Below are 16,448 nucleotides of genomic sequence, written 5' to 3' on the forward strand. Positions count from 1 at the left end.
AAAAAAAAAAAAATTTTATTTTTAATATGAGTGTTCTAGCTCTAGATAATGTTAGCTTGGCATTAATATAGATTAATATAGACTAGTTTTTCTAGAGTATCCAAATTAGTAAGATAATGATGTTTATAGCCACAAATCTTAATATATTTAAGCATTCTTGCTTTTAGAGAATATTTTCCTGATTTTAAAAGTTATAGGCAAAATAGTATTTCTTCAGATTTCTTTTGATGAAGTAAGTATGTTAGGTCAAAAATATTATTTTCCTCTTATTGGCTATGGAGGGGAAAAAATTCTGGTTTTAACCCTTTAAAAGTAAACGTGTTTTGTGTTTTTTCCCCCTGTGTTTACATTAAAGTTGGTGCCATAACAGTGAAGTTAAAAGATACCTAGAAGGTGAAAGAGATGCTATAAGGTAAGTTAAAGATCCTCAAAAACTTGATTGGGGTGAGAGAAAGGGTGGAATCAGGATATAAGTGCTATATTCCTTCAGAAACTGACTTCTCACGCCTTCAGTGGTTCCAGAAGGTTGAGATATGTTGCCTTCATATTTTCTTCTTAATCTAATGAGAAGAGTCTATCAAAGTCAGAATTATGAACATAAATATACTACATTCTTGGCAGAGAAAGCAAATAACAAAGTTATTACATTTTAGCAAATAACAAAGTTATGTATATTATATATATATATTTGCTTTAAAAAATATAACACATCTCCTAGGTTTTTCTTAGCTCTATTTTTTTCTGTCTTTCATTATGGGAAAACTCTTCAGAAGTGTGAAGAGCAAAATAATGAGGCTCCACATACTTGTCATTCACCTTCAATAACTATCAGTCAAATCATGGCCAGTCATTTCTTATCATTATTTTTCCTTCATTTCTTTTTACATTAATTCTATTCTGATTCTGTAGTAAAGTGTGCTCTACCAGATCCTAACAAGATGTGTCTCAACTGTTATTGTACAGGTTGCGCATCTCTAATCCAGAAATCTGAACTTCGGAATGTCCCTATGAGCGTTCCTTTAAGCATCATGTTGGCACTCACCAAGTTTCAAATTACGGAGCATTTCAGATTTCAGGTTTTAACATTAGAGATAGTCAACTTGGATTAACAGTTGAGATGCATTTGTTATGATCTGGTAGAGCATGCTTTACTACAGAATCCAAACAGAAGTAATACAAATATTCCAAACTCTAAAGAAATTCAAAACCCAAAGCACTTCTGGTCCCAAGCATCTCAGATAAGGGATACTCAACCTATATCTCTTAGTTCTGGTAAATACACCGTCCATAAAAGTCAGAAGACTAGAGATTATCTGTCCTGTTTGTTTGCTTTTACACATCTGGAAATAACACTCCAATTTTATTAGGTTGGACCACATGAAATGTCCGTTTATAAGTCAAAAATGGTTGAATATCCAATTTCATGTGATTGCACCCTGATGTCAGAAAACTCTTAATAAGTGGAACAGTAATCCTCAACCAGAAGTATACATCAGAATAACCTTGGGAACTTGAAAAAATACTCAGGCCACTACCTACTGAATCTAATTTCTCTAAAGTTACAGCCCTAGCATGTCTATCGCCTCAAAATTCCCCCAAGTGATTTTGATACGATTAAGAACTACTGTCTAAAATAATCCCCCCTTCCGTTTAACTCCATTTCTTGTCTTGGCAATAGGTAAAGTAGTGAAAGGCCACACCGTGTTACCCGGGCTAGGCAGGTATGTGCACATGGAAGTGCCTCGTAGTATAATATGACCTAAATTAATGGAGCATTTTTTTAATTTTTCCCTTTTTTTCCAGATATCCAAGAGAATCTAACAAATTAATAAACCTTCCAGAGGATTACAGCAGCCTCATTAATCAAGCATCCAATTTCTCGTAAGTTTTGCTGTTAGCATTGAACATCCCTGCCACTGGAAACACCTCTCTACAAAGAATTTGAAGGATTTTGTTGTTGTTCTTTGTTTTGTTTGGGTAGAGAAATCATATTTTAGTACTTTATGAGAGGAGGGAGAGTAAAAAGGGAAAAAAGAAGAAACTTGACCAGGCTCAGTGGCTCACACCTGTAATCCGAGCACTTTGGGAGGCCGAGGTGGGTGGATCACCTGAGGTCAGGAGATCCAGCCTGGCCAACTTGGTGAAACCCTGTCTCTACTAAAAATACAGAATTATCTGGGCATGGTGGCAGGCACCTGTAATCGCAGCTACTCGGGAGGCTGAGGCAGGAGAATCACTTGAACCTGGGAGGCGGAGGTTGTAGTGAGCCAAGATCGAGCAATTGCACTCCAGCCTGGGTGACAAAAGCAAAACTCTGTCTCAAAAAAAAGAATAACATCTGTAGTACTCTATACTACGTAACTTATAAAAGCATCATTTCACTGTGTTTCAGAATAAGACATGGAATGGGAGTAGGAGGAGCAAGTTCGATTCATGAATGTTTAATAATTGCACCTAAAGTAATAACAGCCCTTAGTAATTTTTTTTTTTTTTTTTTTTTGAGACCAAGCCTCGCTCTATCACCCAGGATGGAGTGCAGTGGTGCCACCTTAGCTCACTGCAACCTCTGCCTCCCAGATTCTAGTGATTCTCGTACCTCAGCTTCCTGAGTAACTGGGATTACAGGCACGTTCCACAAGGCCCAGCTAATTTTTTTTGTATTTTTAGTATCACCTCGGCCTCCCAAAGTGCTGGAATTACAGGCGTGAGCCACTACGCCCAGCAGTAATTTTTAATATAGTATCAAATATTTAACATACAAGCAGCATAAAGAATAATAGGGGAGGCTGAGGTGGGAGTATCACTTGAGCCCAGGAGTTGGAGGCTGCAGTTAGTCATGATCGTGCCACTGCACTCTAGCCTGGGTGACAGCGAGACTTTGTCTCAAAAAGAAAAGAAGAATATAATAATGTAAGAGCTTAAACATTACCTAGACAGTTGAAGCTCCCCAGCTGTCTCTTCTCTGTTGCCTCTTCCTCCTCCCTCTGAAGATACCTACTATTCTAAATGGAATATTAAGCATTCTATTCCTATACATTAACCATAATAGGTTTCTGTTCCTAAACAGCATATATGGTTATTTTGCATGTTTTATTTTTTACTCTTTTTTTTTTTGAGACAGAGTGTCACTCTGTTGCCCAGGCTGGAGTACAGTGGTGTGATCTTGGCTCACAGCAGCCTTCACCTCCCAGGTTCAAGTGATTCTCCTGTCTCAGTCTCCCAAGTAGTTAGGACTACAGGTGCGCGCCACCATGCCTGGCTAATTTTTGTATTTTTAGTAGAGACGGAGTTTCACCATCTTGGTCAGGCTGGTCTGAAACTCGTGACCTCAGTTGATCCACCCACCTTTGCCTCCCAAAGTGCTGGGGTTACAGGCGTGAGCCACTGCACCCAGCTGATTTTGCATTCATTCAGCATTGTTTCTAAGATTTATCTGCATTGACATGTATAACTTTATTGATTTTTCACTGCTCTACAGTATTTTATTATATGGCAGTGGCACCATTTATCTTTTTCTTCTATTGATGATTTTATTTATTTTTTTCTCCAGTTATTGATTCTTTTGAGTGTTTCCAGTACATGCTCTCTGTATATATGTACAAGGTGTTTCCTATTCCTGATTCTAGGAATAAATTTGCATAGACTGTAGGATATACGCTGCTTTGGCTTTACTTGATATTGCAGAATTCTTTTCTGGGCTGGTGTTTTCTTCACTAGCTCTTTAGCCACTCTTTAGATCAATGACTTGTGGGTTTTTTGTCCCTTGGAGGTGCCCCAAATCAGGTGGTGATAAGAGCAGAGCCCCAACTCTGTGCCTTGTGTGTGGATCTCTGCTGTGCTCCCAGAGTTACTGCTGCCAGACTGAGCTGGAAGGGGAGGATGTAGGAGCCTGCACAGCTCACACCTACTCCTGTGGCTCTGGAGTGGGCATCTTCCTGAGGTAAGGACCTGCAGGGGCTTTTTGGCTTTGGATCTGCCTCAGTATCTGACTGTTAGGGTGTCACAGGAAACTATTGCATTGCCAGGAATTTTGAGAGCACTGTTCTGTGTTTGATTCATTCCAGAAACATGGAACTCCTCATCTCCTCACATCTCACATTTGGCCCGTGCCAACTCTGTGTTGGTTCTTTTATTGTCACCATTCCCACTCCTCTTCCCTCAACCATAGGCGACAGTTCTGTTCTACTTTCTTCACGTCTCCCGCTAACATGAAACCTCTGATTTTGTGTACAAATCCAGTCAGAATTACTTTCTGTTGTGTCCTCATGTCCTCATGGCTTTTGGATTTTACCTCCATTCGTACATATTATCACAACTCTACATGCCAGCTTGTGATTAGTGACTACTATGTACTAGGCATTGAGAATGCAATAGCCCGCAGTGCAAAGATCTCTGCCCTCATGGATGGAGCTCGTGTTCTAATGAGAGAGAGGACAAGCAAGACTGACAAGAATTTAGATAGTGACACATGCTAAGGAGAAAAAATAAAGCAGGGAGGGGAATATGAAATGGCAGCTGTGGAGCTAAATTTGAGATTTAATTTTAGTAGATCAGGGAAGGCTTCCTAAGAACATGACTTCTGAGTAAAGCCCTAAAGAAGCGGGAGAACATTCTACTCAGAACATTCTGCACAGTTCCTGGGGTAGAAATATGCCTGCCTGCTCAAGGCAAGGAGGCTCGTGTCACTGGAGTGCTGTGCACAGGTGAGAGAATCCAGGGCCTGCTGTGTGCTGGTGACATCTCTGGGCGAGGTGGAAGCCATTCCAGGGTTTGAAGCAGAGGTGTGACATGAGTGTGGGCTCCTCTGGAGCTTAGGTTGTATCCGTAGCTTAGTCATCCCCCCAGGACCTTGACAATTTCGTATACATATTGGGTCCTCAATAAATATCTGTTTAATTGCACTGAACTGTTAATGCCAGAAAAATGCAAATCTCTCAAAGGAATCAGGGGCCACAAATTTGTCTCGATTCAACCTATTTCCTAGTTTGTGCACATTTTTTAATGGGTAACTTCCTCATAATAGTGGTTTAAATAGCAGTACTATAAGACTTCATTCTATTTGGAACTGAATACAAACATTGGTTACTAATGTATAAATGTATAACGTTTGGATGATCTCTCTACAGAGTACGGGAATGTCAGGTGCTATTTTTAGCCGGGAAAACCAAAGGCTGTTTTTATTCTCCTCCTTACCTTGATGACTATGGGGAGACCGACCAGGGACTCAGGTAAGAACCCATCCTAGTCAGCTGACTCAGGGCCCGCAGCACCCTTCAGGATGTGTTGACGTCCTGAGGGTGGAGGGCTGAGGTGGTTCTGGAAGAGGTGGCTGTGTTATCAGTGGAGTCTTCCAGCAAGGGTGCCCTGGCAGCCTGGTGTGGTGGTCTTTTCCCAGCCTTCAGAATGCCATGAGGAACATCAGGATAGGTAAGGGAAGAGAATAGGACAGAGTACAGCTTTATTCTATTTATCACTCCAAAGAACTGTTTGAATTGCCATATGGCATCCCAGCTCAGAGCACTCCAGGGATGGCCCACTCTGACTTGTGTGGCCTTGTATAGAGGAGGCCTAGTGTTTGAGAAAATCTTAATTGCTAACAAATGTGCTCATTATACTAAAATCTGGGGGACAAAGATTTAAAACATAGAACAACAGAACAATATTTGAGGCTAAGTTACTTCTACTCTGGTAGCTTTAGTGTATTGTAAGCTAACAATTCCCTTCCCCCAAGCACTACTAAAGAACTTCTTTTAGACCATCTCTTTTGTCTAAAGGAGATAGAAGTTTTAACCTCCATAGATATACCTGTCCAGCCTTGAGTAGCAGATGTTGAAGGCCTAGAAACCCAAGCAAGGTAAGTAGATGAGCTGCCCCAGGCGCTGGACTGCGAGGCTCTGCCCATGTGCCACCCAGTGATGGTGTCCCCCACTGTTCTCAGCATGGGCTGTTAGAGGAGGGGAGTCTGGTTAGTGAGTGAGAGGAGGATGGCTGTGCTCAGAAACAGGAGCAGAGGTACCTGGCTCAGGGCACTGGTCCCAGGCAGGAAGCCACCAAAGCTTGCACTTGTGTTTAAATTGGACCTGGAAGTTACTCTCAGTTGATTGCTTCACTGAGAGTGTGGCTGAAAGATTGCATCCGGGGAACGTTTCTTTTCTTTTCTCTTTTCTTTTCTTTTCTTTTCTTTTCTTATCTTCGCGCTCTTAGTAAAATCTATGAGGAACATTATTACTCGTATAATTCTTTCACCCTCTCCTCTGCCCCCTTTCCTTTTTACGTGTTACCAACAAAATGGACAATGAATTGGTAGTTTTAGCCTCTCAACCCAGACCCTCCTGATCCCCCGCAACCTCTATTCCCTCACCTCATTCTGAGTAAGTGTGGTTTGTGTATCTTTCCTTCCTCTTTCAGCATTTATTCCCTTTTACCTGCTCTTGGCAAACAGAGCTAGTATTTTTGTTAATAGCCACAGTCAGCTGCCACACAGAAATGTTGCAGGGAGTCTAAAACCAATAACTTGTAACCTAGCCTAAGTCAGGAGGGGTTGGGTTATAATGGAATAAACAGAACACATTCTGAGTTACATGTGTCTTCTCTTTCTAGACGGGGAAATCCTTTACATTTATGCAAAGAGCGATTCAAGAAGATTCAGAAGCTCTGGCACCAACACAGTGTCACAGAGGAAATTGGACATGCACAGGAAGCCAATCAGACACTGGTTGGCATTGACTGGCAACATTTATAATTATTGCACCACCAAAAAACAGAAACTTGGATTTTTTTAGCCCAGTTGGCTTTTTAAGAAAGAAAGAAGTTCTGCTGAATTTGGAAATAAATTCTTTATTTAAACTTTCCTTCCCAGTTTTATAGTTTCTGGTTCTGAGGACTGATGAAAATCATCTTCCATCAGCAGATTTTCTTGCACTGTTTGCTGTGCCCCTCAAATATAACGTCTTGGGTTTTAAGATCGAGCAAGGAGCTTCTTTTCCTAGATTGGATCCCAGCCCCTTTGTGGGGGTCTGACTGCATAGTCCCAGCCATTATGTGATATTTCACGTTATTGATGATAGTGAACTGTGGGTCTGAAGCTGATTCAACGGAGGCAGGAAACAAAGTCTCTGTGGTCTGTTGGGTCATACTTCCTGGTTTCACTGAGTGGCCCAACACTGGGACTGGGTTGGTGTCCCCTCCGCTGACAGAACCTACTCCTAGGAGCAAAGTGGTTGATTGTGAAGGCAGTGTTCCCTTCTCTCCGTTGACTAGGAGAGAGCTGGGGGACACGCATGCGGAAGAAGCCCGTGGGGAGAAGGTGGCTTGCTACTGTGCTGGCTGGTTTTTCAGGGCTGTTGGAGGGTTTTTTTTTTTTTTTCTTTTTTTTTATGGCAAGACTTTTGGCTTTGAGAAAACTCACTTAAAGGGCTTTCCAAAAACTTAGGGTGATCTTAAAAATTAGGATATTCTTTTAGAATTAGGAAGAAAAATTAGGATATTCTAAAAGAGTATGGACTAAAAATTTAGGATATTCTTCGAGAATATCCTAATATCCAGATGAGAAGCCTTCATTCATAAGATCTGGTTGTTTGGGCTGTGGCTGACATAATTGATGTTTATTTTGGCCTCTGTCACATCCAGTTTCTTTAGCTTTTAAGGTAAGCTTCTTTTGGCTTTTTTTCAGATGTTCACCAAGCTTAAGTTTAAAATAGTAGGTATTCTAAAAGAGTATTCTAATTTTCTTATCTATATTCTTTTAGAATATCCTAATGTTTCAGACAGTAATATTCTCTTGTTATTTCTAAGGCTAAATTGGCAGAGTATATCATCTAAAGTCAAACACTAAAGAAGGTGAGAACCCACTCCCATCCAGCCAGCATTTCCTGGAACAGACAAGCTGCTGCTTCCTTGCTGGCTCACTTAGTGCATTCCTGGGATGGTCTGGCACCCAGGCTTTTTATTCTTTTTGAAGATTGTTCTTACTGAGGTGCCTTCCTAGAACAAGAGCCACTTACAAAATGGCTTATAATTATTATGTACCACACAACTACTATTGTTTGATGTATGATTGCTGAGAGCTTGAATACATGCAGAGAGTGACTGAAGACTTAGTAGAGGAATAAATTCTGAGCCTGTCTAAGGTGGGGCTAAGGAACAAGTGAATAATAAGAGGCTCTTGGATTTTTTTAACCAATGCAAGTGACCCTTTCAATCAGTTTTCTTTGGATTACAAGTTTTGTTCCACTCAGCTACCAGTCAGCTAGGCACTGTTTCACAGTATAGCAGGAAGAAGGTCAGAAATCCGGACCTGAGGCTAAAATAAGTGAGGATATAGAAGCCACGTTCCTCTCCAAGGTAGTATGTGAAAGAACCGCCCCCTCTTGAGAGGAGGATGACCCGTCACCATTCTTGCTTGGGACTGACTCACCCAGCTGAGAGGAGAACCAACAGGAAGAAAATTCACATTTGAATCCAGCTCTCTCCCCCTTTTTCTGGCCTTCATAAGATCTGGTTGGTTGGGCTATAGGTGGCATAATTCATGTTTATTTTGGCCTCTGTCACATCCAGTTTCTTTAGCTTTTAAGGTAAGCTTCTTTTGGCTTTTTTTCATATGTTCACCAAGCTAAAATTTAAAATAATAAGACCAGGTTTCTCTCTCTACAAGCGGATTATAAACATTTTCACCAAATCAAAACAATACTCAGCTTTCCGGCCCGACTTCCTAGGAGCCTGGAGTTAGCAAAGGGTGTCTCTGGATTCCATTCTCTGAGAATATCACCGAGCCTGGGAGAAGATGAATTTACATGAAATTGCAACATACACACCTTTTTATTTTCTGGTGTTGAGGTAGTTGTCTTTCCTACCTTACAAATCATGTTAGTTTTATGATTTGTTCTGCATGTTTTATGTTTATTGTAGAAATGTTTATATAACATGCTTTCCGTATCAGGGAAAATCATATCTGTTTAATAAATTGGCTATAACTTTAATATCTGTGGACAACTTGTAAAATTTGGAATGTATCATATGTAAAAAGTTTAAAGATATCCAAATAAATGCTTTAGGTGTTGGCATTACTTTTCGTTAGCATATATCTTTCTGTTTCGTTTTACACACTCACCTGCCACAGCAGTGTGCCCCGTGTCACCTTGCTACAAATATAGTGGGATATCTGTATTAGCTTTAAATTTAAGAAGCTTATATTATTAGTGTCAATTATGGCCATTAGCCAAACTATCTTGACCTTCCCAGATAAAGTGTGATCATCATTTCAGCTGATTAATTTCATATTCATTAGCCATGACAGCGTGTGACCTTTCTGGACCATTTTGGAACTCAAATCACTGGGAAACAGGGCACTCCAAGACCTGTGTCTGGGTTTAAACTCCTGTTCATCCTTACCTGGTGATCTCAAGGTCCTTGTCCTTACATACTCCCCACTTCCTGCTTTTGAGAGAGAGATAGGAAGGCAGCTACGCTGTCTTCCTAGGGGAGTCATTGTCCATGAGAATTCTGTTTTTGTGAAATCCTCTTGAGAGCATCAAACTAAAACAGCAAGGTTTCCATTGCACTCGCCCTGCCTCCTGGTCATTAACGCTGCTCCCAGCCTACTGCCTTCACTACTCTTTGTCTTTAGTTCCAGGAACTCATGAAGCCCCTTCTGACTCGTTCCTCCCTCTCTTCCTACTCTTGGTTTTGGTGGTGGTGGTTTGGTTTGGTTTTTTTTGAGAGACAGGGTCTTGCTCTGGCCCCCAGGCTGGAGTGCAGTGGCACAGCCTTGGTTCTTTGCAGCCTCAACCTTCTGGGCTTGAGCAATCCTCCCACCTCAGCCTCCCCAGTAGCTGGTACTACAGGCACATGCCACCACGCCTGGCTAATTTCTGTGTTTTTTGTTTGTTTTTTGCTTTTTGTTTTTGTTTTTTTGTAGATATGGTCACGCTGTGTTGCCCAGGATGGTCTTGAACTCTTGGGTTCAAATGATTCTCAAGCCTCAGCCTCCCAAAATGCTAGGATTATAGGTGTGAACCACTGTGTCTGGCCTGTTACTGCTCTTGTTTTTTAAGTCACATTTATTGAGGTATATTTTACAAACAGATTAACTTTTTAGTGTACAGTTTTATACATTTTAACAAATGCATACAGTTTAACAACCACAATCAAGAAATAGAACAATTCTGTCATCCCCAAAAGTCCCCTTTGTAGTCAGCTGCTTGCCTCATCCTGGCTTCCAGCTACCAGTGCTTTTCTCTCCCTTTGTTTTGCCTCTTCCTGAATGTTATATAAATGGAATTGTATCGTATGTAGCATTTTGAGTCTGGCTTCTCACTAAAGAATGCATCTGGGTCCTCCCTGTTGTTCCTTTGGATTGCTGAGTAGCATTCCGTTGTAGACTTCTGGGCAGTTGCCAGATGAAGGGCATTTGGGTGAGTTTGGATGATTGTTTTGGTGATTGCTGCAAACATTCATGGATAGGTTTTTGTACAAACCTGAATTTTCACTTCCCTCAGGTAAATAGCTAGAAGTTGTCACTTACATCTTAATCCTCTTGACGCCATCCTGAGAGCTCAGCATTCTCTAATCTCTAACTTTGCTGTTTACACTCCTCTGTGATGGACAGGATAAAATGCTGTCAGGAGTTAAGGTCTGACATGTTTTTGCCCTTCCAGCCAATCTATCCATTGTGACCTGGGAAGGCACCTCTCTCTTCCCTGGACTTTCATATTATTCGACAGACACTTTTCTCTTCCTAACACGGTGCTGCTGCCTGCCTGCCTGCGCTGTCATTGAGAGCCATCTTTTTAGCCAGTAGTGGATGAAAAGCCCTTTGTTGGTCCACGATTGCCCCTGGCTAAGCTGCAAACATGCTGGCTTAGCATAACAGGTGCCCGAACGAGGAGGGGCAGGGGAGTGTGCAGAGCGGGCACCTAATCTTATTAACCCATATTAAGGTTACTAGGGGTTTATTTACTGGCAGCTCAGTCCTGGGCTTGAAGCATGTTGTAAAGAAGCTGTGGGTTCTGGAACTGAGGCCAAAAATTCCAGGACACAGCTTCCCAAATATTCAGGATAGTCATCACCTGTTTCTTCACTATGGAGTGAGCATTTTAAAAATGAAAGTCCTAAGGCTCTGTCTTTACCCCTCACCACTGTCCCAGGGCTATGCTGGCAGAACTTTAAAAGCTGGCTGGGCCAGGTGCAGTGGCTCACTCCTGTAATCCCAGCACTTTGGGAGGCCAAGGCAGGCAGATCACCTAAGGACAGGAGTTCGAGACCAGCCTGGACAACATGGCGAAACCCCATCTCTACTAAAAATATAAAAATTAGCGGGGTGTGGTGGCCAATGCTGTAATCCCAGCTAGTAGGAAGGCTGAGGCAGGAGAATCACTTGAACCCAGGAGGCAGAGGTTGCAGTGAGCTGAGATGATGCCATTGCACTCCAGCCTGGGCAACAAGAGCAAAACTCCATATTTGGGGGGGGAAAAAAAAAAAGGCTGCCTGGGTCCCTCAGGAGAAAAGGATTTACACCAGCCCAACGAAAGACTGAAGTTACACACAAGCAAAAACCTGATAGTAGAGACTTCCTGGGCACTGGTAGGTGACCAAAAGGGATGGTCCAGGTTTCTCTAGCAACTACTGGCTACCTGAGAAGACCTGTTAAAATGCAGTTAACCCTAAGCCTGCTCTGAACCAATGAATGAGATATATTGTAGGGTCAATGCACTCTTGGGCCTCTCAACAACCTTCAGATGCTCAGGTTGTTCACATTTGCCCCTATAACCTGGCCCCGTAGGGATATTTCCCTGTTTGAGGAAATAATGTTTTGGCCAGAGGAGAAGAAAAAATGGCTTGGAGTTTTGCCTAAATTACTACATTAAAATTCCATGTATTCAGCTCTGGTTCAAACTCTAGCAAATGCTGAGATTATTTGGATATAATAATAGTCACTGCTATAATAGTCACTGTTGTTACAGGTAAGAGATGGCCAGATGGAGTGATGTGATACGCAGGCCATGTTTCTAACAAGGAGCGTTACCAATGCTTCCCTTTAGGGGGGTTTCTTTTCCTTTTTGGCAAATACTAGCTGTAGTAGGGGATTCTGCGATACATGTTGAATGGGCTTATTTAACAAAAGTGATTTTCATACAGTATGAATTTTAATATCTGTTGACAGCTGTTAACAGCATAGTTACACTTGTGGGCCTAGAGCAGCATTTTCACCATGGTTCTCAGCACTCTTGAGAGACGGCGAGAGCTCAGGGACCTTTGCCAAAGATGTCTGGCTCAGCATTTTTTCGGTAGGGATCATTCCTTGGCCTCAATGAGACTCAGAAATCTAATTAAACTTGGGACCAACGTCTGACAGGGTGTCCAGACATCTTGGATCTGGTCTTCTGCTTGGGTGAATTAAGCCCAGAACATACCCCAGGCAGCACCAGAAGTCTTATTTTCTCTACACTGAAGTTCTTAGGACAGCAAAGAACCCAAACTTAGTCCAAAGTAACCTATTCCCAAACACCATCGGTCAGAAGCAGAGGTAAATTATCTACTGTTCCCTTTCTGGTTTTTGCCTTCTGGCTGTGGTCTCCAGCCAGGTAGGAATGAGCTCTCTTGAATATTCATCCAAGTGGCGGAATTATGCTGGGCCCCGCCTTGGTCTGGTCACCAGGGTCTGGGAAGTCAGCAAAATCATTCCTTCCCCTGAAAGCTTCTCTATCCTAAAGAAAGTGAAAACTCATGTATTTGCTAGCTCAGGAAGATGGGCTATCTCAAAGAATCTCCTTAGATGCAGAAGCATTCCAGAAATAGTGTTTTTCAAGATGGGTATCTGGGGGGGAAGAAACAGAAGAAGCTCCCAGAGAATTCCTTGCCCTTTGCTGTGGACAATTAGTGTTGTCCATAGGGCTGTGATGGCCACCTGTGTGGGTGTCCCTGGGCCCACCAAGAGCTGAGGCCTGGTCTCCAAAGGGTGGACTCATGTCTGATTGTTGCTCCTCTTCCACAGCAGGGCAGCAGCCCACCCCAGTGCTTCCACAGATGAGCCACACGAGATCACCCAGCACCCTAGGGGTGGTGTGGTGCTGGGACACGCCAGCAGCCTGACTTCCTCAACCCATGGTTCACTCCAGACTCAGTGACCGAGGGCATGTGAATGGGACACAAAAGCAGGCCTTTCACTGTGTTTTTGGTAGGGGAAATAATCTCCTGCCTTGAAATTCTCTTGCGTCATGATTAAAGAATCCTGTTTAGAGCCCTCAATGCCTTAAGAGTCCATTATTCTTAGAAAAGTGTAACTTTCCCCCAACTTCTGGCATTAAGCAAATGGCCAACCTGTCAATCTTGGCATTGAAAAAAAAAAAAAAAAAGACAACATGGCCATTTTTCAGACTTCTGTACTTATGCACCAAGTAACACTTTGGATATAGAGTGAAGCAACATGGAGCTCATAAGAGGTAAATTCTAAAAGGGGAGCAGCCCTTGGATACGGCCAGTGACTGTAGGGTAGGACTAAATCCGTGTGAGAAAGACGGGTCCTGGGCTAGCCATCTGAGAGAGCCCCTGAGTCACCAGGAGGGCATATCCTAGGGCAGCGGGCCTGAAGGGAGCTCACTCATTCACATTTTGGGTCAGTCATTCAACAACTGTGTGTCAAATGCTTTTAGGGACCCTAAACTTAAATTCCACCATCAGGGAGAGTCTCTGTGAGATGGTGCCCTCCTTGAGAGATTCAGACTTTCACAGTTGGACGAGGGGGAGATCCGCGTTTCTTGAGTCCACTATTTCTTAGTGTTCGGGAAGGGAGGGGCCCCAGGGCCCTCAGCCAGCCTCTGGGGCCTGGCCTGCGTCTGCGCCCTCGGCTTCCACCTGGTTGCCCTTGCCCAGCCTCTTCACGCTCTCCAGAAAGGCCTTCCAGGTCTCTGGCACGCTCTTCTCCAGCAGCCAGCCCTCGCTCTCGCTCTCAGGTTCCTCGGGGTTGGACACACGGTCCAGTGACGTCTGCAGATAGCGCAGCCCAATTGTAATGGTCACCTGATGGCGGGAGAAGAGATTTAGAGACAATCTGGGAGAATCACTGGGAGCTGGATCATTCGGAAACCACAGGAGCCTCAAAATGAGGGTCCCAGAGAGGACTCAACCTGAGCACTGTGGAATGTGGATTGGTGACAGCCTGCCCCACGCTGCCCTGCCCTCAGTGCTCAACACACCTGACTCCTCCAGCCTCATCTCAGACCCCTCTCTTCCTCCCTTTCCAGCCACCCTGGGCTGCTTTGGGTTCGCCCATGCCCCATACTCTCTCCTCTCTAGGTCTTTACCATCTGCTATGCTCTGCCTAGAACCTTGTTCCACTCCATGTTCATCTGTTAATTCATCTTCAGCCCTTGGTGAGCTCCCCTGCAGCTCATCCTCCCTCCCCGCCCCCTCGGGTCGCCCCCATCCCAGGTGCATTAATCCTGGGTTCCTTCACCTCGGTGCCCCTCTACACTCTATCGCTTGGCACATATTGTGTGGTTCAGTAACTTCTTTGGGTGGAATTAAGAGGTCACCTCTTTTCTGCATCTGCTGTGTGGTACTTTTTTTTTTTTTTTTTTTTTTTCCGAGACGAGTCTCGCCCTGTCACCCAGGCTGGAGTGCAGTGGCATGGTCTCAGCTCACTGCAAACTCTGTCTCCCGTGTTCAAGGAATTCTCGTGCCTCAGCCTCTTGAATAGCTGAGATTACAGGGGCCTGCTACCATACCTGGCTAATTTTTTTTTTTTTTTTTTTTTTTTTTTTGGTTACTGTTGTAGATATGTGGTTCCCCCATGTTGCCAGCTGGCATTAGGTGCACAGGCAAGGTGACTCATTTAAAGGAATCTTTGGGAATCTCCTCAATGGAAAAAACTTCCTCACCAAATGTTCCTGGCTTTGTACATTGGGATTTTGAAGTTTGGATTTTCTGCTCTCAAGGTAGCTAAAAGCACGTACCCTGAGTCACCGTGCCACCTCATTTACTAACACTCTCTCATTCAACTCCTAGAGCAGTGCCTGGCATACAGGTACATGTTTAAGAAATATCTCTGACCGCACATGGTGGCTCACGCCTGTAATCCCACCACTTTGGGAGGCCGAGGCCAAGGCTGGTGGATTACTTGAGGTCAGGAGTTCAAGACCAGCTTGGCCAACATGGCAAAACCCCATCTCTACTAAAAATACAAAAACTGGCTGGGCATGGTGGTGCACGCCTGCAATCACAGCTACTTGGGAGGCTGAGACAGGAGAATCACTTGAACGAGGTGGAGCTTGCAGTGAGCTGACATCATGCCAGTGCACTCCAGCCTGGGCGACAAAGCAAGACTTTGTCTCGAAAGAAAGATCTCTCAGCCAGGTGCAGTGGCACCCACCTGTAATCCCAGCACTTTAGGGGACCAAGGCAGGAGGATTGCTTGAAACCAGGAGTTAGAGAGCAGCCTGGGCAACAGAGCAAGACCCAATTTCTACAAAAGACTCTATGGAGTGTGACTTAGGGCACCCGCTTGCAGCTACTCTGCGTGTGCCTATAGTCCCAGCTACTCAGAAGGCTGAGGTGGGAAGAGCCCTGAGCCCAGGAGTTTGAGGCTGCAGTGAGCTACGATCATGCCCCTGCACTCCAGCCTGGGCGACACAGTGAATTTTTCTTCTTGTCTCTAAAAAAAAATTAACAATTTAAAATAATAAAAATTAAAAATGAATATCTCTTTAACCAAGGAGTAAATTCAGCACACTCACTGAGGATTTGCTTACATTGCAAGCCCTATAGCTTACAGAGGAACTGAGCGTTGCGGATAAGATGAACCCACACATTATTAGACTAACAGGTAAATGGGGACCAGCATCTCAAGAAGCCCAAATCCAAACAGTACCCATTTCCTGAACACCTGCATATGCTGTTCATGTTGCCTCCCAATAGTCCCCAAAGCTAAGTGCTGTCACCCCATATAACAGAGAAGTTAAATGACTAAGACCTCAGTACCAAAAAGTGGGGACACAGGATGAACCTCCAAAGCATGCTAACTAAAAGAAGCCAAACGTAATATGGGTATATTTATATGAAATGTCCAAAATACATAAATCCAGAGAATAGTTGTCAGGGGTTGGGGGCAGGTTGGGAGGTGGTGACTGCTTCATGAGTGTGAGATTTTCTTGGGGGCTGATGGAAATCTTTTGGAGCTAGGTAGAGGTGGTTGCATAACATTGTAAATCAACTAGATTACACCAAATTGTTTACCTTTTATAAATCTCACCTTAAATTTAAAAAAAAATGTGTCAGTTGTGTGCGGTGCTAACGCCTGTAATCCCAGCACTTTGGGAGGCCAAGGCGGGAGGATCACGAGGTCAGGAGATCGAGACCATCCTGGCTAACACGGTGAAAACCCCGTCTCTACTAAAAATACAAAAAATTAGCCAGGCATGGTGGCACATGCCTTTAGTCCCAGCTATGGGGAG

At 43.6% G+C, this 16,448-nt stretch overlaps 2 protein-coding genes across 2 annotated transcripts in view; one reads left to right on the forward strand and one right to left on the reverse strand.

Annotated features, from left to right (window-relative positions):
* The window catches only part of UBR2 (ubiquitin protein ligase E3 component n-recognin 2), a 135,689-nt gene extending 128,838 nt beyond the window's left edge, over positions 1-6,851 (forward strand). Inside the window, exons 41-45 of the mRNA XM_011986898.1 lie at positions 356-412; positions 1,804-1,881; positions 3,770-3,940; positions 5,127-5,228; positions 6,601-6,851. Coding sequence (XP_011842288.1) covers positions 356-412; positions 1,804-1,881; positions 3,770-3,940; positions 5,127-5,228; positions 6,601-6,742 — 550 coding nt within the window. The 3' untranslated portion in view covers positions 6,743-6,851. The remainder of the gene's footprint in view (positions 1-355; positions 413-1,803; positions 1,882-3,769; positions 3,941-5,126; positions 5,229-6,600) is intronic.
* Positions 6,852-12,124: 5,273 nt separating this feature from the next.
* PRPH2 (peripherin 2 (retinal degeneration, slow)) overlaps positions 12,125-16,448 on the reverse strand; it is a 22,272-nt gene continuing 17,948 nt past the window's right edge. Inside the window, exon 3 of the mRNA XM_011986721.1 lies at positions 12,125-14,016. Coding sequence (XP_011842111.1) covers positions 13,804-14,016 — 213 coding nt within the window. The 3' untranslated portion in view covers positions 12,125-13,803. The remainder of the gene's footprint in view (positions 14,017-16,448) is intronic.

The sequence above is a fragment of the Mandrillus leucophaeus genome, unplaced genomic scaffold (genome assembly GCF_000951045.1).
Source record: "Mandrillus leucophaeus isolate KB7577 unplaced genomic scaffold, Mleu.le_1.0 Scaffold3, whole genome shotgun sequence".
Lineage (NCBI taxonomy): Eukaryota > Metazoa > Chordata > Mammalia > Primates > Cercopithecidae > Mandrillus > Mandrillus leucophaeus.